General features: G+C 42.5%; 1 protein-coding gene across 1 annotated transcript in view; it reads right to left on the bottom strand.

Moving 5' to 3' along the window:
• Window positions 1-3,674: 3,674 nt before the first annotated feature.
• LOC144605392 (F-actin-capping protein subunit alpha-2-like) overlaps window positions 3,675-25,730 on the bottom strand; it is a 43,732-nt gene continuing 21,676 nt past the window's right edge. The window contains exons 3-10 of the mRNA XM_078420567.1: window positions 22,602-22,653; window positions 18,709-18,772; window positions 14,640-14,846; window positions 12,531-12,610; window positions 9,342-9,420; window positions 9,189-9,260; window positions 8,068-8,130; window positions 3,675-5,832 (exon numbers count right to left, since the gene is read on the bottom strand). Coding sequence (XP_078276693.1) covers window positions 5,692-5,832; window positions 8,068-8,130; window positions 9,189-9,260; window positions 9,342-9,420; window positions 12,531-12,610; window positions 14,640-14,846; window positions 18,709-18,772; window positions 22,602-22,653 — 758 coding nt within the window. The 3' untranslated portion in view covers window positions 3,675-5,691. The remainder of the gene's footprint in view (window positions 5,833-8,067; window positions 8,131-9,188; window positions 9,261-9,341; window positions 9,421-12,530; window positions 12,611-14,639; window positions 14,847-18,708; window positions 18,773-22,601; window positions 22,654-25,730) is intronic.

Consider the following 25,730-nt stretch of genomic DNA (forward strand, 5'->3'; position numbering starts at 1 on the left):
ATGGTCAATGGAAAAATCAGTTGGCAAATGAAGTTCAATGGCGTGCACAAGTCATGTGGCATGTCATTTTGTTGACATAAAAACAGCTGTTAGATGCTACACATGTTAGTGAGCAAACCAGCCGGAACGGAAAGGATAATTGAAAATACCAGATAAAGAAACCAATTCAGTTCAGATAAGATTGAAGCATTTGCAGTAAATATGGACTTGTGTGCTGTGACATGGGTGGCATGATTAGTAAACCTAGCCAAACCAAACCAGAAAAGCAAGAAATTGTAGAAAAGGAGAAAGAGAAAATTACTTAGATGACACTCTGGAAGATCACGATTTAAATTCATACATCAATGAAGCGTCAAATTTAGGTGGAAGAATAAAATACTGCATTGTGAATAAGTGATCGTGTTTATGGGACGTGGGTTTGCTGGCAAGGGCACGGGCCAAACAAATGCAAATGCAGCAAGTCTGAAATACAATCAGAAAAATTAGCCACATCACTGCTTCAGCTGCATACATTTAGTACAAACTACCTTACTCAGACAAAACGTATCAAACCACAAATATTTACTTAATAATGCACATAAATGTTAAACATTCAACAATCACAAAACACATTCTTTTGACTTACCATTTTACCAACAAAGTCTGAAGTTCACATGCAAATGAATACCCTGATCACATGCACAAGAACTTTCTAAATTGTATATGTCGCTGGCAATACAGGCATTTATAATCCATCTATATTTGCCCTTGGACTGTGCAGGCAGTCACTATTATAATCATATTTTATTCCAATTGAGATGAATTTGTAAATTAAGTACATTATGTAGGGGCGGCACGGTAGCGCAGCGGTAGAGTTGCTGCTTTACAGCGAATGCAGCGCCGGAGACTCAGGTTCGATCCTGACTTCGGGTGCTGCACTGTAAGGAGTTTGTACGTTCTCCCCGTGACCTGCGTGGGTTTTCTCCGAGATCTTCGGTTTCCTCCCACACTCCAAAGACGTACAGGTGTGTAGGTTAATTGGCTGGGTAAATGTAAAAATTGTCCCTAGTGGGTGTAGGATAGTGTTAATGTACGGGGATCGCTGGGCGGCACAGACTTGGAGGGCCGAAAAGGCCTGTTTCCGGCTGTATGTATATGATATATGATATGATGATTATCTCAAATGATCTTTTGAAAGAGAGAGCGTGATAAAGTAGCTTTCACAGCTCAGGGAAGCCCAGAACATTTCTCTATACAAGAAGTTGAACAGCCAGTTTGAACCTTACAAAGTTCCACAAATATCAAGAGATGTGGCTGTAACTGAGGGGAAAAAAATGTTGTTCAGTGGGACTTTCTTTGAATTACTATTTACCCAATAGACAAACTAAATTAATAGAAACAGGAAATGCTGGAAACACTCAGCAGGTCAAGCAGCATCTGTGGAAAAAGAAACGGGGTTAACATTTCACATCATCAGGGCAAACCAGACTCCCTTCAAACTGATACTTTTCCCAGGTGCTGCAGGGCTGACCTCCCAAAAGTTTTAGCCATCAATGTGCATTATCCGAGAAACGGATAGTGAAGATGGTTGTGAAAGATTGCAGGTGGGCGGAGGAATGGTTGATGGAATTTAATACAGAAAAGTGTGAGGTGTTGCATTTTGGGATGTCGAACAAGGGCAGGACCTACACAGTAAATGGTAGGTCTCTGGGTAGTGTTGTAGAGCAGAGGGATCTAGGAGTACAGGTGCATGGTTCCTAGAAGGTCGAGTCGCAGGTAGATAAGGTGGTCAAAAAGGCTTTTGGCATTTTGGCCTTCATCAGTCAGAGTATTGAGTATAGAAGTTGGGAGGTCATGTTGTATCTGTATAAGACGTTGGTCAGAATATTGTGCTCAGTTCTGGGCACCATGTTGTAGGAAAGATATTGTCAAGCTTGAAAGGGTTCAGAAAAGACTTACGAGGATGTTGCCAGGACTAGAGGGTGTGAGCTATAGGAAGAGGTTGAGTCGGCTGGGTCTCTATTCCATGGAGTGCAGGAGGATGAGGGAGGATCTTATAGAGGTATACAAAATCATGAGAGGAATAGATCGGGTAGATGCACAGAGTCTTTTGAGTAGGGGAATCGAGGACCAGAGGTTCAAGGTGAAGGGGAAAAGATTTAATAGGAATCCGAGGGGTAACTTTTTCACACAGAGGGTGGTGGGTGTATGGAACAAGCTGCCAGAGGAGGTAGTCGAGGCTGGGACTATCCCATTGTTTAAGAGACAGTTAAGACACGTACATGGGTAGGTCAGGTTTGGAGGGATATGGACCAAGCGCAGGCAAGTGGGACTAGTGTACCTGGGACATTGTTGGCCAGCGTGGGCAAGTTGGGCCGAAGGGCCTGTTTCCACACAGTATCACTCTATGACTTTAAATCGAGTTTTATCTTCCTTGGGAGCAATACCACAACCAAATCAAGAGTGTCAGCCAAGGATCATACTGCATGCAAACTGCATCAAATGTCAAATGCATGCAGTAGATCACTTTGAAAATGTTACTGTCATAGCATCTGACTGAAGCAGCTGAACTCTGTTGGTAAACAAAATGTAATTATCCTACAAATAACTCAGTAGGATTATAGATTCTCTTTTCTCTGCACGTGGAGAGAAAAGACTGCTTAGCAATCAACTAAATTGCTAACCGACCTATAGAAAAGGAATTCTCTTTAACATCTTCCATTTCTGTAATCCTTTCCAAATGTCCTTCAATGACGTGCTCTTGCACATCCCCATGTATTCATTGTTCCACAAATCAGCACAATCCATTCAGTTGAGCAGGCTTAAAGCTCTGGAACCTCTTCCCCTTTCAAGGCCTTGCAAAAGAGCTATAGGTATAATTGACAAAGTTACTCTTGTATCCATGATGTGGCTTTGTATCAATTAAATGTTCCTGTAATGAAACCTGGGGTATTTTACATTAAGGGATTATATAAATGTGTTCCTGTCAGCTGAATAAAGTCAATGTGCACGCTTGAAGATTGGGGTCAAATGTAACAGTCTACCTACAAAAATGATACATTATTATATCTGTGGTTGCCCTTAAGTTAGGCTACCTAGTTCAATAGATTGGGAGATTCAAAAAACGTCATGATCCCGAGACAACTGTTTAAGCCAAGTTAGAGAAACATTGCTTTCCTTAGCTCTTTCCAGGCTAGTTCACATTTTTGGGATATTTCCTCACCTTCAATGGTTATTGCTGATGTGTAAGAGATGCAAGTCACCTTCTCCATTTTTTCCCCAACATGAGTTATAGAAGCTATTGCAGGTGTGGTGATATCATCCAGCTTGTCATTTAATTTCACCCATGCATTCTTTCTCAGGAAATAATCCATGCATTTCTTCCCTAACTGGGGGACCGGGGAGAAGGTCTTGTGTCCATTCATCATTGTCATTGATGATTTAGATAAATCAATTCAAGACTTGGTGAAGCTTCTGATCTGTGAGGTTTAGATTGATTAAAAAAAACACTCAACACCTAACACAAGCTCCCTCACAACTGAACAGATAAACAACTGCATATCAGCTACTCTTCAGAATGCAAGTTTACATTACCAAATGTTCAAGCAACGTGCACCCTTCTCCATATCACCCTTTGCCTCATGACACATTTGAGATGCAAGAAATAAAACAGCTTGAGAAAATGACGAATGTAAGTAATTTTACTTGATTCAAAATCAATTTTTAAAAAACCGCTCCACGTTTTTTTGCAACTGCAGATACCCGTCAAGCAGAGATTTGCTGATTACAATTTCATTTTGGAGATCTATTGAAGTAATCTTCAAGCTCACCACCACTGTTTTATCTGATGCGTGCCACACCATTTGGATTACGAAATAGCCTCTGTCGATTTTGAAATTCCACTGGCAGTGTACGACTAAAACATTGCATTTTAAATTTAATAAAAGCAAAATACAGTACAAAACAATCCATTTTAAGATAAAAAGCAAAGCCTTTTTTGGAGATTAAGAGAAAGGGAGCTATATAACATTTTTTTTCATTTAAAAAAAATCTTACCAGCATAGAACTCTGTAAAAATATTGGTGCAGATAATACTAGCCTGCCACTTGTCCCATTGACATAGCTTTACATTTGTTCCTGTGCAAGTTAATACAGTAAAGAAAATGAACACCAAATAACTGCAGTTTATGTTGCAGTAAACTTCCTTAAGTATCGATATCGTATTCTCCTTCACATCCAGGTATCCATTTACTGATGATGAAAAGTAACGCAAGTGGCCAATGGATGGAAGACCCTAGAACTTAATTTTGCACCAGCCAGTCCAAGACAGAGGATGAACACTCAAAACTCTCCACTTCCTGATACCAGTCAGTGCTTTACTGCTGGTGTATCTCTTTCTCTCACTCTCTCATCAGTAGCTTTCAGGAATGCAGCACAACTTGCTTCATGGCATGTTGCATTTCACTACCAGCACCTTATAAATGAGGCCTCAAAGTGTTATAATGGACTGAGGCAAGTGGTCTGAAGAAGTTGGCCTCTATACTTTGATTGTATTATCATCCTGTTGTTTTCCTCCTTCAACTGGTCAGTAAGGTTTGCTCCTTCAGTTAATGCATTTGAACCATTCCTGCCTAAAAGAGGCATTCCTGCCTATTATCCCTCTCTGCTGGTGCATTTTCAGCATTGGTTTAAGTTATTGTGCATCAAAAAATGAGGTAAAACAAGTGTGAGAGGAAGATCAGAATGTTGAATTGTCCAATTTTCCACTTCTCTGCCTCTCTAATCCGTCTAACCAGAGCCACGTTCCAGTCTGAATTTCCAGTTCCTTGCTGTATGCAACTCCAGTATACAGAAAAAGCACGTTTGACCTAAAATGTCTTACACGACACGGTTTACATAATGGAACCTTCAATTGATTAAAAAAAACAATGTACAATATAATGATTAAAGAGACAAATGATGGAGATTGTTTTAAGAGATTAGATGAGGAAGTAGAGCAGAAGAGAGGAATGACACCGAATGCTGTTGCTTCAAGCTTTCTTCAGACAAGCAGTACCTTTAAGCAGAGCCACCTTGGCTGATTTCAGAAATTTTGTTTTTAAAAAGGCGCTGGAACACTGCACCATCCTGCCTTGATGCTGACAGAATGAGGTGTGGCCTCACAAAAGGTTAGAAACAAAGGGGAGCAAAAAAATACAAGCAGGTCCGGTGCAAGTCTGAGTTGAAATTATGAAGCTGCAGTGCTCTGAGAATTATCAGTGACACTTTCAAAAACCTTTGACTTCAAAATGAATTCTAATTCTTACTCAGTTGCTGAGCAGAGTTATTATATGTTTTCAAGATATTGACTGTTCTGCCAGCCACACCTTCCAAAAAGCAACTGCATTTCAAACTACAAACCCAGAGGGGGGAGAAAAAAAATAGAATTTGACCTAACGCAACAAAATATCCACAGATTTCATAAAAGTAACACCGAATCTCCACATTGATTGTTCATTCAGCCCCAGATCAAATTCTTTGCTTTCTGAAAAACACACAAATTAGCTGACTGATATCTTATGAATAACATGGTCAAGGTTTCTGAGAAGTTGGGAAAAGGAGGCAGAGCAGGAGAAAGAGAGGTTAACTGGAGAGTCAATCCTCAAATTTCATGAGACCACACCTTGCGCTTTTTTCTGCACATTGACATTAAGCCTCTTTTACATGTTTGTTTTAAGCATTCTGCATCTCTTGGCCAATCCTGTAGCTCATGATCTTATTCCAGTCGACTTTTGTGCGGGTTACTGGCAAGCTCCTGCGTAAGGCTTTGAAGGTGGTGTCAGACATGGCATTGTAATTTTCACAGATTGCAGCCTGAAAGAAAATAGAACCATTGAAATTCACTGGAATAATTTCAATATGAAAAGTATAAGAAAATAACTGCAGATGCTGGTACAAATCGATTTATTCACAAAATGCTGGAGTAACTCAGCAGGTCAGGCAGCATCTCGGGAGAGAAGGAATGGGTGACGTTTCGGGTCGAGACCCTTCTTCAGACTGATGTCGGGGGTGGGACAAAGGAAGGATATAGGTGGAGACAGGAAGATAGAGGGAGATCTGGGAAGGAGGAGGGGAAGGGAGGGACAGAGGAGCTATCTGAAGTTGGAGAAGTCAACGTTCATACCACCGGGCCGCAAACTGCCCAGGCGAAATATGAGGTGCTGCTCCTCCAATTTCCGGCGGGCCTCACTATGGCACTGGAGGAGGCCCATGACAGAGAGGTCAGACTGGGAATGGGAGGGGGAGTTGAAGTGCTGGGCCACCGGGAGATCAGTGGCGTTAATGCGGACCGAGCGCAGGTGTTCAGCGAAGCGATCGCCGAGCCTGCGCTTGGTTTCGCCGATATAGATGAGTTGACATCTAGAGCAGCGGATGCAATAGATGAGGTTGGAGGAGGTGCAGGTGAACCTCTGTCTCACCTGGAAAGAATGTTTGGGTCCTTTGATGGAGTTGAGGGGGGAGGTAAAGGGACAGGTGTTGCATCTCGTGCGGTTGCAAGGGAAAGTGCCCGGGGTTAGGGTGGTTTGGGTAGGAAGGGACGAGTGGACCAGGGAGTTGCGGAGGGAACGGTCTCTGCGGAATGCAGAGAGGGGAGGGGATGGGAAGATATGGCCAGTGGTGGGGTCCTGTTGTAGGTGACGGAAATGTTGGTGGATGATATGTTGGATCCGCTGGCTGGTGGGGTGGAAGGTGAGAACGAGGGGGATCCTGTCCTTGTTGCGAGTGGGGGGATGGGGAGCAAGAGCGGAGCTGCGGGATGTAGAAGAGACCCTAGTGAGAGCCTCATCTATAATGGAGGAGGGGAAGCCCCGTTTTCTGAAAAACGAGGACATCTCGGAAGCCCTAGTCTGAAACACCTCATCCCGGGCACAGATGCGGCGTAGACGGAGGAATTGGGAGTAGGGGATAGACTTTTTGCAGGGGACCGGGTGGGAAGAAGTGTAGTCCAGATAGCTGTGCGAGTCGGTGGGCTTGTAATAAATGTCCGTCACTAATTTTTCTCCTGTGATGGAGATGGTGAGGTCCAGAAACGGGAGGGAGATGTCAGAGATAGTCCAGGTATATTTAAGGGCAGGATGGAAATTGGAGGTGAAGTGTATAAAGTCAGTGAGTTCTGCATGGGTGCAAGAGGTAGCACCAATGCAGTCGTCGATGTAGCGGAGGTAGAGTTCGGGGATGGGGCCAGTGTACGTCTGGAACAGGGATTGTTCGACGTACCCGACAAAGAGGCAGGCGTAGCTAGGGCCCATGCGAGTGCCCATAGCTACGCCTCTGGTTTGGAGGAAGTGGGAGGAGTCAAAGGAGAAGTTGTTGAGGGTAAGAACCAGCTCTGCTAGGCGGAGGAGAGTGTTGGTCGATGGGGATTGGCTGGTTCTACGGTCGAGGAAGAAACCTTTTCCGCTGGCTGGTGGGGTGGAAGGTGAGAACGAGGGGGATATGAATATGAAAATACTTCAGAGTACGGTGCAAAGAAAATAAAAACTTATTGAGCCTTTCAGAGCAACACTAACATTTTGGCAAAGGTAGACACAAAATGCTGGAGTAACTCAGCGGGTCAGGCAGCATCTCGACCCGAAACGTCACCCATTCCTTCTCTCCTGAGATGCTGCCTGACCCGCTGAGTTACTCCAGCATTTTGTGTCTACCTTCAATTTGAACCAGCATCTGCAGTTATTTTCCTACTCACATTTTGGCAACATCCATTGCATCTGCACATTCTCATTTTAATTTCTAAAGTAAAATTCTACCTGGTCCTTCCTGAACTTGCTAGCACTATTTATCTCAATGTTCCTGAAACGTCTCCTTCAGCCTTTATCATCCTCCAGATGAGTTAAACAGATATTGTATCACTTGGGCTCCAAGCATTTATGACAGAACTTGCAGCAGAGACCTCATTAACTGAGGCTCATTTCACCTTCACTTAATGGATCAACTAGTTATCAGGGACAGAGATGAAATTTATTCGTAACAATGAATATGATTATTCCTTTGAGCTGTGGAAGAAGGCAACATATTGTTTTTCAACAACCCACACTGGGGGCTACATACCTGGTAACCACACTCAGCCGCTTCAATCAGTTTCACAAATTCCTTTGCAGTTTGGGTCTCGTTCTAAAGATGAAAGAACAAAGAAAAAGTCAGGAGTATTAATTCAGTTTGAACAGCCTAACATCAAACATAAATACACAGCTACTAGATTGCACACAGAACTGACATCACACATCTACTTGGGAAATTGTTTTATTTCAACTCTTGATTCATTTTGCAAAATCCTGATCCCATTTATCCACTAGATTCACATTTATCGGTGCAGAGTCTTTATCCACAACTTAGTCCACAAACCCAGTTCAACTAGTTACTGCACAGTACAGGGCTTCTCAATCAGATATGGCAATGCATGGTGGAACTTAAACAGAATTGTTCTGATAGCAGTTATGCTTTTTTCCCCAATGACAATTAGGGATGGTCATTAAATAGACACACAACGCTGGAGTAACTCAGCTGGACAGGCAGCATCTCTGGAGAGAAGGAATGGGTGAGGTTTCACGTCGAGACCCTTCTTCAGATTCTTCTGTCTGAAGAAGAGTCTCAACACGAAACGTCATCCATTCCTTCCTTCCAGAGATGCTGCCTGTCCCGCTGAGTTACTCCAGCATTTTGTGTCTATCTTTGGTTTAAACCAGCGTCTGCAGTTCCTTCCGACACACATTTTATTCACAAAATGCTGGAGTAATTCAGCAGGTCAGGCAGCATCTCAGGAGAGAAAGAATGGGTGAGTCGAGACCCTTCTTCAGACTGATGTCAGGGGGACGGGACAAAGGAAGAATATAGGTGGAGACAGGAAGGCAGTGGGAGATCTGGGAAGGGGGAGGGGAAGAGAGGGGCAGAGGAACTATCTAAAGTTGGAGAAGTCAATGTTCATACCTCTGGGCTGCAAGATGCCACTCCAGCATTTTCTGAATAAATACCTTCGATTTGTACTAGCATCTGCAATTACTTTCTTACACTTCCTACACACATGGTCATTAAATATTCATCTTTCCACCAATGCCTAAATCCCACGAAAGGATTGGGCGATGAAAGGAAACTTATTGAATCCCAATTAAAACCAGTAACTTCTTTACATTGTTTGGAGGCTCTGCATCTATTTTAAATCAATTTAGACTTACTGCAATTGGCAAGGATTCTTGGATGTCCTTGTGGCTCATCAACTGAACATTACCGTCTTCATAATAGTGAACCTTGAAAGACATGACAGGTTTAATATCGTTTGTTTTGTGTATAATTAAATTTGTACAATCATACAAGAAAGCAAGGCAGACCTGAATCTTCAGAACTCCAGTGAGCTGAACTGATGGTGGGTTAATCGTGAATTTCCACTCTGATCTCCAACGTCCATTCCTTCAAAAAGTGTTTTAAAAACAGAACATAATTTTGCAACTAAAAATATACTTGGAACAAACACTTATTTAGTCCAGGTAGACACAAAATGCTGGAGTAACTCAGCGGGTCAGGCAGCATCTCTGGAGAGAAGGAATGGGTGTCTTTTCGGGTCGAGGCCCTTCTTCAGACAGAGCCTGAAGAAGGGTTTCGACCCGAAACGTCACCCATTCCTTCTCTCCAGAGATGCTGCCTGACCCACTGAGTTACTCCACCATTTTGTGTCTACCTTCGATTTAAACCAGCATCTGCAGTTTTCTTTCCTACTTATTTAGTCCAAATCAGCATAATAAGATAAAGTTTATAAAGCAGCAGAAAATACAGTATGGGAGTAAACTAGCTAAAAATATAAAAACAAACAATATGAATGCTAGTGGTATCTAAAAGGGAACATGGAGACGAGACTGAGAAATTAATCATTGGAAATAGAATGGCAGAGATTCTAATAAAAAGATTTTCAGTGGGCATTCATGGTAACAAACTTAAAAGCGTCCCAATATTAATAGATATTCATAGTGCTACGAGGAGGAATTTAAAACAATCTAAACAAGTACTATTGAGACACAAGGAACTGCAGATGTTGGAATCTCGAGCAAAACACAAAGTGCTGGAGGAACTCAGCAGGTCAGACAAACATATGATGGAAATGGACAGGTGACCTTTCGGGTTAGGACTCTAGATAAATTAATGGGGCAAAAGGCCAATGTCCATTGGATCTGTTGACCTGCATCCTAGGGTCTGAAGGGAAGTGGTTGCAGAGATTGAGAGATATATTGGTTGTAATCTGCCAAAATCTCCTGGATTTTGCAAAGGTCCCAAAGGATTAGAATACCACAATGTTTAGTTTCGTTTATTACTGTCACATGTACCAATGTATAGTCTTTTCTTTGATTGGATAGCATGCAATAAAAAGCATTTCACTGTACATGCAGTGGTGCAGCTTCACTTCGCTTTGCAGCCAGTTGTAGTATTTAGGCCTTGCCACAATCGGCAGATGTCCAAATGATTACACTGGGACTCGTTTGGATTCAAGGTAGTTAGACAAACTTCAGTGGTTAGGAAATTTCTGGAATATATTATTGAGGTTATCTGCATGATTTGCCTTACAACAGGAGAATGGGGTTGAGAGGGAAAGATAGATCAGATGTGATTGAATGGCTGAGTAGACAAGATGGGCCGAATGGCCTAATTCTGGTAAAAATGCTGTTAACATACACACAAACAGCATTGAGCGTAACATCAGATGATTTGATTTTGATGTGCTGCGTGATACATCCTGGCACGGACATTCAACAGTATTCCCTTCCTTTCCTTTAAAACAATGCCATGGGTTTTTTTAAGAATGACTCTTCACACCTGGAGTATACAGAGGGACTCAGTTTTATGATATCAAATTAAAGGATGCTCCCTGGACATGACCACACTCCCTTAGTATTTCAATGGAGCGTCTCCAAAGTAAGACTTAACCCCTCAGTCTAACTCAAGGATGAATGAGTGACCGGAAACAGCAAGGATGAAACAACTTCTTCCCATCCTTTTAGGACCAACTCTCTCATCCATGCATCGTTCTGTTGGTATCTCAGCTATTCACGAAGAAGCTTCCTGCAAACTATCCATGCACAACCTAACCTAACCAGTGGTGGCCACTCCATTACAGGATAGATGTGGAAGCCTTGGAGAGGGTGCACAGTCGGTTCACGACAATGCTGCCTGGATTAGAGGGTTTCAGGTACAGGGAGAGGTTGGATAGTCTTGGATTATTTTCTCTGGGATTTCGGAAGTTGAAGGGGGACTTGATCGATGTACATAAAATTATGATAGGGTGGACTCAGAACCTTTTCCCCAGCGTGGAAATGTCCAACACCAGAGGGCATAGCTATAAGGTGAGAGAGGGAAAGTTTAAAGATGTGCAGGGCAAGTTGTTTTGTTTACACAGAGGGGCTTGGAATGCTTTTCCAGGGGGTGGTAGAGGCAGTTATGATAGCGGTGTTTAAGAGACTTTTAGATAGGCACATGGAAATGCAGGGAAAAGAGGGATGTGGATCACGTGCAGGCAGATGAGATAATCTCGGCGAGGCATCATGTTCGACACAAACATTGTGGGCTAAAGGGTCTGTTCCTGTGCTGTACCGTTCCATCCTCTGTTGTTACTGGCTTCGTGACAGGGTTAGCTGATCATAAAGCAAGTATTCAAGAAGAGACCTCACCCTGCAGAAGCAGTCGCAGCGGTTAGCAGGTTCAGATTCCTGGACTTTAACATCGCACAAGACCTGACCTGGGCCCAGCACATTGGTGTAATCACAAAGAAGGCATACCAGAACCTCAAGTTTAAAAAGATTTGGCATCTCACTGAATACACTCTCAAACTTCTACAGATGCTGTGTAGAAAGTATCCTTAAGTAACATGTCAATTAAGCAAATGTTCCAATAAAATGAAAATCTTGTTTGTGGCAGCGATCCAGGCAATAAATAAAAACATGAACAAAAACACCACAAAGTAAGAGACATTTGTGTAAAAAACAATAGGAAGAAGAATAGCCCATGGTTGTGTAAGAGGTAGTCCGGACAATCAAAAGCATCTACAAAAGGGGGTGCCTGAAGAAGGCAGCACCTGTCATCAAGGACCCCCACTATCCAGCCCTCTTCAAACCTACCACATAATCCTTCCTCGGCAACAGGGCATCCCCGGCCGGTCCACCTCTTGTGTGACCAGGGGCTTTTTTCTTCCATTTGTGTTTTGTACTAATGTCTTATTTTTTAGCAGTCATTTTTCTTTTCACAATATTGTGACAGTTTTGTGTATCACTTGTGTATAATCCATGTTTTTGTTCATTTCCTGAGTCAATGTGAGAGGCTGCTACAAATAATTTGTCATTATACCTACACCTCACTGCACTTGTGCATATGGCATTAAATTTCAACTTTAACATAGAAAACAAGACTGGGTAAAGGGATCATTAGGAATGCTCTATACTGAATCTAAACATTTGCTCAATTTACATGTTACTTAATGCAGAAGTTGAAATTCAGAGATATTGGAACTTGATTTATTAACAGTTAAAAAAACTTACCAAAAATTATTTGGCTGAAACTGATGATTTTCGATGCAAGCTATAATAGTTTGCTGGCCATTAATTGTCTTACCATATATCTATAAAACAAAATAACAAGTCAGAAAAAAGACCATCAAGCTTCTGTGTGATAGCAATCATCTTTTGATCTGTTTCTTGTATTTGTATGTGCACTGTGCAATTAATTAGCTGCCACTTGTCATGGAGTCAGAGGAAACAGGAAGGAAACATGCCATTAATCCCAACTTATCCATGTCAGGTTCCTTCTTCAGACTGATTTTCTGTAGTGGGGCGGGGGGGGGGGGAGGCTGAAGCTGGAAAAGAGGCCTCCCTTCTCTCTGTTCTAGCTTTCTGTCTCCTATTCCAAACAGCCTGGAGAAGGTCGACACCCCAAACGTCACTCATTCCTTCTCTCCAGAGATGCTGCCTGTCCCGCTGAGTTACTCCAGCTTTTTGTGTCTATCTTCGGTTTAAACCAGTATCTGCAGTTCCTTCTTACACATTTAGTCTGGAGAAGGTGACGACTCTAAACTTCCCCTTATAGGTGCTGCCTGACCCGCTGAGTTCCTCCTGCACCTTGTGTTTTATAATTGATAATTATTCTGGATGGAAATGATCAGCATTGTGTGCAAATACAAGGGAACCAAAACCAGAGTGAAGATAAACAGCTGGTCAAACAACTGGTAATGGCTTTTCACCGATCCCTACTCACCTGAATTCCCTTTTCTGTGACATGTAAAAAACATGAGCATGTGTTGCTGATAGGTCCCCTAAACCCACTAAAGTATTCAATATTCCTCATGTTTCTAAACATGGCCTCAATGCCACTTTCTTGATCTCCGTAACTGTAGATTCCCACATAATCCAAAACCTACAACCAATTCTTTCTTTGAACCTTCCTGACCACAATTCTCTCTCACTATTAAATGCTTGTGGACAAAGTCGACTATTCTTCTTGAGCAGCATGCAGCCCAAATCAATTCTGAATTGGAACCTAGTCCAAAGTAACCTAAATTTGGAAAAAAAAGCTAAGGAAGAAAAAGAGACCTGGGTTCAGTCATGACCTCGGGTGCTGCCTGTGTGGAGTTTGCACCTTCTCCCTGTGATCGCATGAGTTTCCTCCGGGTACTCCAGTTTTCTCAATTCAATCAAAACAAGAATTATCTGAAGAGGATTATCTGGGTGATCTTGGTAAACTTTTCTTGCTTCCAGTCCCCACTCCCCTCAGCAATCAGTCTGAAGAAGGATCCGAGCCCAAAACGGCACCTATCCATTTTCTCCAGATATGATGCCTGATGCGCTGAGATCCTCCAGCACTTTGTGTCCATCTTTAGGATTACATTGGTGTCTGTATGCATAAATTCGTTGATGTGTTTCTTATATTACAATGGTGACTGCTCTATGGTTAAGGCACGGCACAATGGCGCAGCTGGTAGAGTCGCTGCCTCACAGCGCCAGAGACCCAGGTTCGATCCTGACTTCAGGTGCTGTCCGGGTTGCATTTGCACATTCTCCTGTGAACACGTGGGTGTTCTCCAGATGTCCAGTTTTCCTCCCACGTATGATTGAAGGTCAGTGTGGACTCAGTGTGCAGAAGGGCCTGTTTCCATCTCTAAACTAAACAGCAGTGAGGACTTTTTTTCCAAAGTCAGCTCGTTGGGCTGGCTGCCTTCACTTCTGTGATATATTTTGTGATTTTTACCATGAGAGTATAAATGTCATCCTTGTTAAATATCATGTCAATGGAAATGCCTGATGAAAGCAACCATTGATATCCTACTTGATTGCAAACGTTGCCCACATTTATATTTGTTTTAATCCTTATTCTCCTTAGTTTCAACTTCACATTAAATACGTTTTGATATTGGAAGAGTGTACATTTTTCAATTGAGAGATTCGATATTGTCATGCCCATTCTTAACTTCATATGCATACATATAGCAGGTCAATGACTATTAGTAGGAAATCTCCAGCTAGTTTTTGCTCCACATATGTATAATCAATGCAATGGAGTTATTAACCCACAGTCGTGAACTCTGCTTGAAAAAAATAGTGGCTTCTACCTAATGTTCAGTCACACAAATTGCGTTCTATATTCATAAACTTAACTGTACAGATGCCACAGGGATAGTGGTTTTTAATGTAGGCTCGCAATGCGTTATCACAGGCACTCCGCCACGGTTCTATCGCAGTCTCGCCTGTCGTGGGTTGGATGTCACTGCTTTCTTTCCTCACATGATCAAATTTGAAGGAGACTTGGTTCTTTGGGTCTAGAAATCTTCCATTACCCAAATCACCATGTTCTGTAATCAGGACCTAGGAAAAAAAAATCCCATACTTTAATACTTACAACTTTTAAGGAACAATGCGTCATGGTGGCGCAGCGGTAGAGTTGCTGCCTTACAGCGAATGCAGCGCCAGAGACCCGGGTTTGATTTCAACTATCTGTACGAAGTTTGTACGTTCTCCCCGTGACCTGCGTGGGTTTTCTCCGAGATCTTCGGTTTCCTCCCACACTCCAAAGACGTACAGGTTTGTAGGTTAATTGGCTTGGTAAATGTCAAAATTGTTCCCAGTGGGTGTAGGGTCGTGTTAATGTGCGGACCCGGTGGGCCGAAGGGCCTGTTTCCATGCTGTATCTCAAGATTCAAGATTCAAGATAGCTTTATTTGTCATCCAATATTGGACGAAATTCAGTCACCCACAGTCCAACAATAAAAGCATTAGATAAGCATTAAAATTACACAACCCCAAAAAACCCCCAAAACACAGTCCAACAATAAAAGCATTAAATAGGCATTCAAATTACACAACCCCAAAAACCCCCAAAACACAGTCCAACAATAAAAGCATTAAATAGGCATTCAAATTACACAACCCCAAAACCCCCAAAAACACAGTCCAACAATAAAAGCATTAAATAGGCATTCAAATTACCCAACCCCAAAAACACACAAAAAAAGAAACATCCATCAAAGAAACATCCATCACAGTGAGTCTCCTCCAGTCCTCTCCTCACTGTGATGGAAGGCCACAATGTCTTTCCCTTCTCCTGCTGTCCTCGCCCACAGTCAGGTTGTTGTGGTTGCAGGCCGCACCGGACGGTCCACAGCGGGCCAAGCCCAAGGCGAGTCGCAGCCACTCCCGCAGCCTCCGAAGACGGCCGGCTCCGCTGATGATAAGTCCGATCCGGGGCGGGCGAACACGCTGCTGCTGCCGCTGTTGCTGCACGTCGGGGCGGTCGTGGCTCCCGACATTGAAGCCCCCGCCCAGCAGAGAAATATCCCGCGGCCTATCTTAGGCCGCGCCGGACGGTGAAATGTCCTCGACCCAAGCCCCGTGATCCGGGGCGGGCGAACACGCTGCCGCTGCCGGAGCTCCCGATGTCGGCATCCACGCGGCCCGAGCCTAAGGCGAGTCGCAGCCGCTCCCGCAGCCTCCGAAGACGGCCGGCTCCGGTGATGGTAAATCCGATCCGCGGGCTCTGCGAACCGGAGCCCTGGAGGCCGCCAGCTCCAGGAGTTGGGCCGATGGTAGGCCGCAGCAGGAACGGAGACACGGCCCAGAAAACAAAGGTCGGGTCTCCGTTCGGAAGGGACACATATTTACAATGTTACAGTTCCCCCCCTCCCCCCCACATACACACATAGTACACAAACACAAAAACACCACATCACAACTACAATTAAGACAAAAAAACAACAAAAACACAAAGACAAATGGACCGCAGGTGAGCCGCAGCTGCTAGGGCAGCGCCGCCATTTTGTGCCATCTCTAGACAATACAACCATTTGCATTTACATGCACAGCTTATATATATATTTTAAAAATTCCATACAAGCTTATGTTTTCATATGTTCAAAATCAGTATAAACGTTTGGGTTCTGCTAGGTCGCACCATATTTTAGCTGTGTGTAGTGCTCACTAAGTGAAGTATGCACAGATTGTGGATTATTGGTAACTTGTTTTACAACCAGGTATCTGACATAAATGAAAACTCCACTATATTTTAAATCAATCTCCATCCACCTATGTAATTCTTGCTTACAGAGTGCAGCCAGTGAAGAGCAAACATTCTCCCAGTGCAATCCCACTGCGAGTTTCAGATGCCAGATTGAACTTGAATGAGCTAGAACTGAATAGTTCACCAGATCTCCTGATGTGTTCGTACAGCTACTTTAGAACATGGAACAGAAAGCATAAGAACAGGCCTTCGGCCCACAATGTCTGTGCCAAACATGTTGCCAAGGCCATCTTATCTGCCTGTACATAATCCATATCCCTCCATGCCCTACATATCCATGTGCCTATCTAAAAGTCTCTCAAATGCCACTATTGTATCTGCCTCAACCATAGCATGTTCCAGGCAATCACCACTCTCAGTGTCAAACAACTTGCCCTGCAAATCTCCTTTACACTTTGCACCTCTAATCTTAAAGTTATGTCCTCTTGTATTTGGTTTTTCCATCCTGGGAAACTGTCCATCCCATCTACGGTGGCGCAGCAGTAGAGTTGCTGCCTTGGAGCGCCGGAGATCCGGGTTCGATCCCGACTACAGGTGCTGCCTGTACGGAGTTTGTACGTTCTCCCCATGGGTTTTCTCCGAGATCTTCAGCTTCCTCCCACACTCCGAAGGAGTACAGGTATGTAGGTTAATTGGCTTGGTGTATGTGTAAATTGTCCCTAGTGTGTGTAGGGTAATGTTAATGTGCGGCCATCGCTGGTCGGTGCGGACTCCGTGGGCCGAAGGGCCTGTTTTTGTGCCTTATCTCTAAACTAAAAACTAAACTATGCCTCTCATAATCTTACATACTACTTTGACTGTACCTCTTTCCACTCTACCTCTGGTAAGAACTCTTTTCCGTTCTCTCAATTTTTCCGTCTCCACCACATTCCCCAGAGTGCTTCCGAAATGTCTCTCTTCCCGAATTGTGGCTGCCACTCTCCAACAATGGATGGAGCACTTGACCGCACCTCATCTATTTGTTGAGATTCTGCCCTCACCCCCTCTCCTCCTGCATAAAGCAAGGGCAGAGTTCCACAGGATTCTTTCAATATTTTACAGGGAATGTTCCTCTTGGTTCCTAAATGCCAACCGCCCCCAACGTCTTATGCAGGACTTGCAGCAACGGTCCTTTTATTCCTTCCCTTTTGGGGACCTACACAATTTTTCACGTGAAGCTGAGATTTACTTGCACATTTTCTAATCAAGTGTATTGCACACAGTTTTTGCAAATGCCTCCTCTACAAAGTAGAAACCAAGCACAGATTTAGCAATTGCTTTGTGAAGTGCTTGCATTTAGTCCACAGGAATAACTGATTGCCTGCCACTTTAAATCACCTCCCTCTTCTATGTTAGGCCTCCTGAACTGTTAAAACAAGATACAACACATTCTTAAGGTACAACGCCTCATCTTCTGGCTAAGCATGTTGCAATCTTCTGAACTAGATATCAAATTCTTCACTCTTTCGTTCTATCTGTATCAGAACTGGCCATTTCTGTCTGATGTAGAGTCTGGGCTGTTGGACATGGGCACATCATTTTCAATACATTACAAAGAAGCTTAATGTGCTGTTAACTTAAGCCATTTGGATTCACCCTAACAAAGATATCGAAAACCTTCCTCAGAAGGGTCTGAAAGGTGTCTCGACCCGGAACATCACCTATTCCTTTTATCCAAAGATGCTGTCTGACCCGCTGAGTTACTCCAGCTTTTTATGTATACCTTCCAATTAAACCAGCATTTGCAGTCCCTTCCAACACAAAGATATTCCCTTTATTCCACACAGCCCCATCTTCTCTCCGACTGAAATCTAACTTCTTTTTCCCTTTCCTTGTTCTGACAGGGTGTCTCACATCTGAAACATTAACAGTTTTGCATTCTAACAAGGCTGCCAAGACTTGCTGAATGTTTCCAGCATTTATGTTTTTGACGCAGAAACATATAGCTACCATTCACTTATTTACAGTTTGGACATACACAATACTTCATTGAAAGTGGTATGCTGCCTATTTATTTTGTCATCATTATCCTGATGCATGACCTAGCCTGGGGTACAATTCACCAGTGCCAAATGTCTTTTGTTACCTTTACTACTCTGCCAAAACAGATTGTCTATTGATTCACAATTACATTTACAAACCTTCTCTTCCACATTTAGCAAGTCATATCTTTACCTGGTCCTCGTAGCCTTCTATTTTCACTGGAGTGAACTGCTCCAAATTATACTGGGCAAAGGCTCTGTGGGGGAAAAAAATCAGTTTAATGTATCCATTACAGTGATTAGTGACTTTTCACTACTTACATTTTATATTGATTATGAGATCACCCTTGATATAAGATTACCCTCCTATATCAAGCAGAATCCCAATCAAAATTCTCCAAGAAAGATTAACCAGGCTCCTGAATGACAATGCAGAATATTCCACAATGACTAACGTTTAGAGTTATAAAAAGACACAACGTAATAATAGGCCCATCGACTCAATGAGTCTGGGCTAACCATTAACTGCCCATTAACACTAAACCTACATTAAGGGGAAAAGATTTAATGGGAATCTGAGGGGTACTAAAGGGTGGTGGGGGTATGGAATAAGCTGCCAGAGGAGGTAGTTGAGGCAGGGACTATCCTAACATTTAAGAAACAGTCAGACAGGTACATGGATGGGACAGTTTTGGGCAGGGCAGGTGGGACTAGTGTAGCTGGAACATGTTGGCCGGTGTGGGGAAGATGGGCCAAAGCTGTATGCTGTATCACTGTGTGACCTACATGCTAGGAGAATATGCTGTGGTTAATTAACCAACATATCTTTGGTATGTAGGAGGAAACCAGAGCATCCAGGAGAAAGCCATGCTGTCGCAGGGAGAATGTACAAAATCCCCATAGACAGCAGCCAAGGTCAGGATTGTACCCAGGTCTTTGGCAGCAGCTCAGTTGGTTGCACAACTGTGGTTAAGAAATACTAACTTTAATATTCCTCTGATCCTCCAAAGTATGCAATAAGAGGATGCTGACAGCAGCCAATTTAATCCCCTGTCACACCCAGAATTATTTCCTCATACTTTGAAGCACAAATGGTTTGGTCATAAGCATGAAGGCATGGACAGCATTCCAATGACAGTACACTTGTAACCTTTCCAAATGTACTGCGACTGGGGTTGCCTGCTTTTTCTGAGTATGTATGGCTCTATATTTGACACTTTAGTTTAGTCCTTCCTTCCTACTGAAGCCAGTGAAGGGAAATGTATTATTGTCATTGTCCTTCTGCCTCCAACTCCTGCACAAAGATGTACCGTATCGATACACACAAAACGCTGGAGTAACTCAGCCGGTCAGGCAGCATGAATGGGTACATACAGAATAGATATTCCTACAGTATAGATACATTGACCAAGAATAGCAGTCCTTTATGGCAATCTAATTCAGATCATTCTAATATTTGAACCAAAGAAATCAAAGCAAATCCTTGGGCTTAACCCACCATTCAATAAGATAATACAGGTATGTAGGTTAATTGGCTGGGTAAATGTAAAAATTGTCCCTAGTGGGTGTAGGATAGTGTTAATGTACGGGGATCGCTGGGCGGCACGGACTTGGTGGGCCGAAAAGGCCTGTTTCCGGCTGTATATATATGATATGATATATGATATGATAATACAAATACTCAGCTCTTTCTGAACACTAATACTTTTCTCCATTTCCATTTTAAAAAGTTCTCTGCTTTTCTATCGTTTCCATCAGTGAACAACTACAAAATATTCCTGATTATCCCGAGCATAGGGCACATTTTTTCACAAGAAAATCCAAGACTTTGCCAAAACACAATCTCTGAATGAATCCAAAATGAATTTACAATAACGTTTTTGATCCCATTGCAAAGTTGTAGATGCAGCCAGTCCATCACACAGACCAGCCACCCCCTTCCCCTCCACCCCCTCCTCCCTCCCCACTCAACTCCATCTACACCACCCAGCCATGCAAAAGCAGTCAACCATAATCAACGACGAACTTTTTCACCTCAGCTATTTCCTCTTCTCCCCTCTCCAATCTGGCAGAAAATACAAACATTTCAATGGTGGGTACTTGTGCACGGCTTGATTGTACTTTTTCACTGGCCTTTGGTACATGTGACAATAATAAACCAATACTAATCCCATTTACCACAACATGATAGAGGTTGCTCATGCATTTCAAAGGGTATTTAAGACCCTTTTAAATTAATTCATCATGTGGAACATATCTGGAATCACATGTCGGCCAGATCAGTGGGGATGCTAATTTCCTTCCCTGATGAACCAGATGACCAATATGACCAAACATTCTGTTCCTCTACTGCAAACTTTGAAATAATTATTTTTTCTAATGTGCATATATCTACCATGTTATTCCGTCTACATTTTCATCAGAAACCCTGCATTCCATTATGTCCAAGGATTAAACAGTGCAGGAGATCATCTCAAGGGTCTGGAATCCTTTCATGGTCATATTTCTAGTTTAACGAGATATACTAGATCTAAGAGAAGGTCCACTGTCTACAATAATTGTTTAATAACTCTTTTGGTCTGGACCTGCTCAGCAGAGGTACCCCCCAAAACCCCACGTTACTTAGTAGGCTGAGAGCTCCTGGCATCACAATGCTGTTATGTCCACATGGTTGCTGGTGACCAACAATTATTCCGTACTAACTGGTATCTTTTACTCCTCAGAATTGAATGGAAGTAAGTTGTTCCCTTCCAAAGAGATTGCCTAGAGAAGCATTCCCTACCAGCAAATTATAAAGTAGAAATTCAACTGGGAGTTTGAGTGCAGAGGGAAAGGTCCAATATCAAAGAGAAATCCAAAATTACAATTTTCAATGTCTTGCAAAACGAGCAAAGCTAACCTATCTGCTACACTTCAAAATGAGTAATCACCAGTAACTTTCCGACCACAGATGTTAGACTCACTGGCCTATAGTTCCCAGGCTTTTTCCTTGCAGTCCTTCTTAAATAAAGGCCCAACATTTGCCTCCCCAGTCTTTCAGCACCTCACCCGTCTTGAATGATAACACAGCCATGGCACCTGCAATTTCTACTCCAGCTTCCCAAAGTATCCTTGGATATATATGATCATGCGTGGGAGATTTGACTACCGTCACACGTGTTAGGACCTTCAGCACCACCTCGACCTTAATGCTGACTATCCTCAAGAAACTTCCGTTGGCTTCCCCAAGTTCCTCAGTCCTTAAATCCTTCTTCATGGTAAAAATAGAGGAGAAATGCTCATTGAGGACATTGTCCATCTCCTGTGGCTCCACAAAGAGTTTTCCACTTTGACTCCTGGCTGAGGGTGCCCATTCTCTCTCTGGTTACCCTTTTCCCTTTAATGTACATAAAATCTCTTGGGCTTATCCTTAACATTATTTGCCAGATCTATCACCCGTCCCTCTTTTACTCTCCTGACTTCCTTTTTTAGCATGCTCCCCAATTCCCGAAACTCCTTGAGGGATACACTTGATCCCAGCTGCCTATACCTGTCCATGCCTCCTCCCTATTCTTGACCACAATCTCAAATTCTCTCATCATCCAAGCTTCCCTACACCCATCTGCCTTGACCTGCATTCTAACTTTGCAGGGTGTTCCATTGAGACACAATGTTCTTGCCAAATCAAAGCAAAGCAACACGATAAAAGATCCTGTCAAGATAAAAGCTGACTGTAGCACACAAAATTTAACCCAAAAGGGTTATTTAGTCACAGCTATCTATACCTCTACTACCTCTGTGCACCACAAATCAGAGCATTGTTGATCTTGTATTGGAAGTGGTCCAATTAGTGACCGCATGTTTCTCCATTTACAGAATGACAGAGGCTGCTTAGATAAATAGAAACTCACCAGAGGGCAGTGGAAATACTTCAGGTTGGGCAATGTATGTGCACAATCTGTGCTATTTAAGCACCACAAAGAATACACTACGGATCACATAAACACAAGAAAATTGGAGCAGAGCAACAAAAATATTGGCATCATCTCGCACCTTGGTGAGAACACCATTTGAAAAACATTAAAAAGCATCTTATGACAGACTTACTTTACTGTTGCTTCCTTGAGAAGAGTGTCATTATTCATTAGGAGACGCACATCTGGAAATGGAAAACTTATTTTAAAAATCAGAACTGATCATTTAAGCCAAATTAACTTTATTTCAAAATATTTATTGGTATATCAATTCAGAATACAGTCAACACATGTCAATTCAAAAATGGCTTATTTAAAAGTACATTTAAATATCAAGGATTTAAGTTTCAAGGATGCCTTGAAGTAACAGAAACAGACTGGTGACACCTTTGGTAATTAACATGCTGGAAAGCCACAAGAAAAATCTGAATATATCATTTTCAAGAGGGTTGATTCTCAATCATTCTTCAACATTCTAATGAAACAATCCACAGGGGTAAAAATAAGAATCTGCTAACTAAGCATTATTCAATGATATTTGTGCACAAATACTGCAGGTAACATTACTATTTGATCATTTTAAAAAAATCAGCAAATCATGCATAATGTGCTCGTGATAATGAGATTACAATTGCACAAAAAGGGAGAGTTAGATTTAGCTAAAGGAATCAAGGAATATGGGGAAAAAGCAGGAATGGGGTACTGATTTTATATGATCAGCAATGATCACATTGAATGGCGGTGCCGGCTCGAAGGGCCTACTCCTGCACCTATTTTTCTATGTTTTCTGTGTTTCTATGAAATAACTTGCACACAACCGACAAAGAAAGAAAATACACTTATGTTCAATTTATTCTTATGGGAAGTTGTTTCTCCCCAAAATAATGACCAAATGCAATTTATGGGAATATATTTAAATTACATGGAAATCTTTTTAACATAATTAACAACAGGAGTTCGCAGGGCACCCCATGGATTAAATGTCCCAAGGAATTTCACAAGAGGGAAATCAAGCAAACATTTAACACAAAGCATCTTGAAGATATATTTCTGCAGAAGATGTGGGATATTAATAATGTCTTACAAAGAGATAAATTACATTTAGGAATTTCCCGATGGAATAAGTTGAAGGAATATGTATCAGTAGTAGACCAATTAAATCAGCCAAACTAAAGAAGCAATTGTTGAAGTCGGGTATTGTATGGGGTTGTCAGGGTGAAGGAGAGTAAAGGCCAAGGCTTCTGATGGATCTGAAAACAGGGATAATAAATTAAAAGTTATGGCACATGTCAGATCACCAAGCTGTTATTGTTTCTTTAGGTGCTCCACTAATGCAGAAAAGCACAGCAGCCAATGTGCATGTAAAAAGGTGACATAAACAGTAAGTAAATGACCTAGACAATTGGTCTCAAAGTGTGCTCACGACAAAAATGGTGTGGGCATCAAGATAACTTTGTTGCTTTCCACAAAGAAACAAATGGAGTCTGAAAATGCAGGCCCAAAGTTAGGGAACCTGGTTTTAATATTTCAGGAGTCTCAAAAATTTCCCCTTGTCCAGAGTTGATTATTCATAACCCTTCCATTTTTAAGAATCATTTTGCTTGCCACATAGTCTCTAAAGTATACATTGCAGAGCAATTTAGTAATCTCTCAGTATGTTATTGCAACCCTGAGAAAATTAAAGGTTCTCTTGACATTGCCAAGAATAGACAGCATTGTTTGCTGAAACCGAAAAGAGAGCGGTCCTTTAACTCAAGTTGGCTGCTCTTATTGAAAAGTTTGAGCCTTGTTCTGTCTCGGACATGGGTATTGGAATATAAAAGCAGTGCAGTCTTACTACAACTCTACAATGATATCGGTGGTGGGAAAGATGCTGGAGTCAATTAATAAAGATGTAATAGCGGCGCATTTGGATAGCAGTAACAGGATCGGTCCAAGTCAGCATGGATTTACGAAGGGGAAATCTTGCTTGACTAATCTTCTGGAATTTTTTGAGGATGTAACAAATAAAATGGATAAGGGAGGGCCAGTGGATGTAGTGCAAGTGGACTTTCAGAAAGCCTTTGATAAGGTCCCACACAGGAGATTAGTGGGCAAAATTAGAGCACATGGTATTGGGGGGTAGGGTATTGACACGGATAAAAAATTGGTTGGCAGACAAGAAACAAAGAGTAGGAATTAATGGGTCCCTTTCAGAGTGGCAGGCAGTGACCAGTGGGGTGCCGCAAGGCTCGGTGCTGGGACCACAGCTATTCACAATGTATATTAATGATTTAGATGAAGGAATTAAAAGTAACATTAGCAAATTTGCAGCTGACACAAAGCTGGTTGGCAGTGTGAACTGTGAAGAGGATGCTATGAGGATGCAGGGTGACTTGGATAGGTTGGGTGAGTGGGCAGATGCATGGCAGATGCAGTGTAATGTGGATAAATGTGAGGTTATCCACTTTGGTGACAAGAATAAGGAGGCAGATTATTATCTGAATGGTGTCAGATTAGGAAAAGGGGAAGTGCAACGAGACCTGGGTGTCCTTGTACATCAGTCACTGAAAGTAAGCATGCAGGTACAGCAGGCAGCGAAGAAAGCTAATGGCATGTTGGCCTTCATAACAAGAAGATTTGAGTATAGGACCAAAAAGGTCCTTCTGCAGTCAGCCCTGGTGATACCTCACCTAAAGTATTGTGTGCAGTTTTGGTCTCCTAATTTGAGGAAGGACATTCTGGCTATTGAGGGAATGCAGCTTAGGTTCACAAAGTTAATTCCCGGGATGGCGGGACTGTCATATGATGAAAGAATGGAACGACTGGGCTTGTATTCACTGGAATTTGGAAGGATGAGAGGGGATCTTATAGAAACATATAAAATTATTAAGGGATTGGACAAGCTAGATGCGGGAAAGATGTTCCCGATGTTGGGGGGAGTCCAGAACCAGGGACCACAGTTTAAGAATAAGGGGTAGGCCATTTAAAACTAAGATGAGGAAAACGTTTTCACCCAGAGAGTTGTGAATTTGTGGAATTCTTGGCTCAGAAGGCAGTGGATGCACTCAAACGAGAGTTAGATAAAGCTCTTAGGGCTAGCAGAATCAAAGGATATTGCGAGAAGGCAGGAACGGGGTATTGATCGTGGATGATCAGCCATGGTCACATTGAATGACGGTGCTGGCCTGAAGGGCCAAATGGCCTACTCCTGCACCTATTTTCCACGTTTTCCATGTTCTAATGCAGCAATAAAATCACATTTAGGATTTTGATCCCTAAT

The sequence above is a fragment of the Rhinoraja longicauda genome, chromosome 24 (genome assembly GCF_053455715.1).
Source record: "Rhinoraja longicauda isolate Sanriku21f chromosome 24, sRhiLon1.1, whole genome shotgun sequence".
In the NCBI taxonomy this organism is placed as follows: domain Eukaryota; kingdom Metazoa; phylum Chordata; class Chondrichthyes; order Rajiformes; family Arhynchobatidae; genus Rhinoraja; species Rhinoraja longicauda.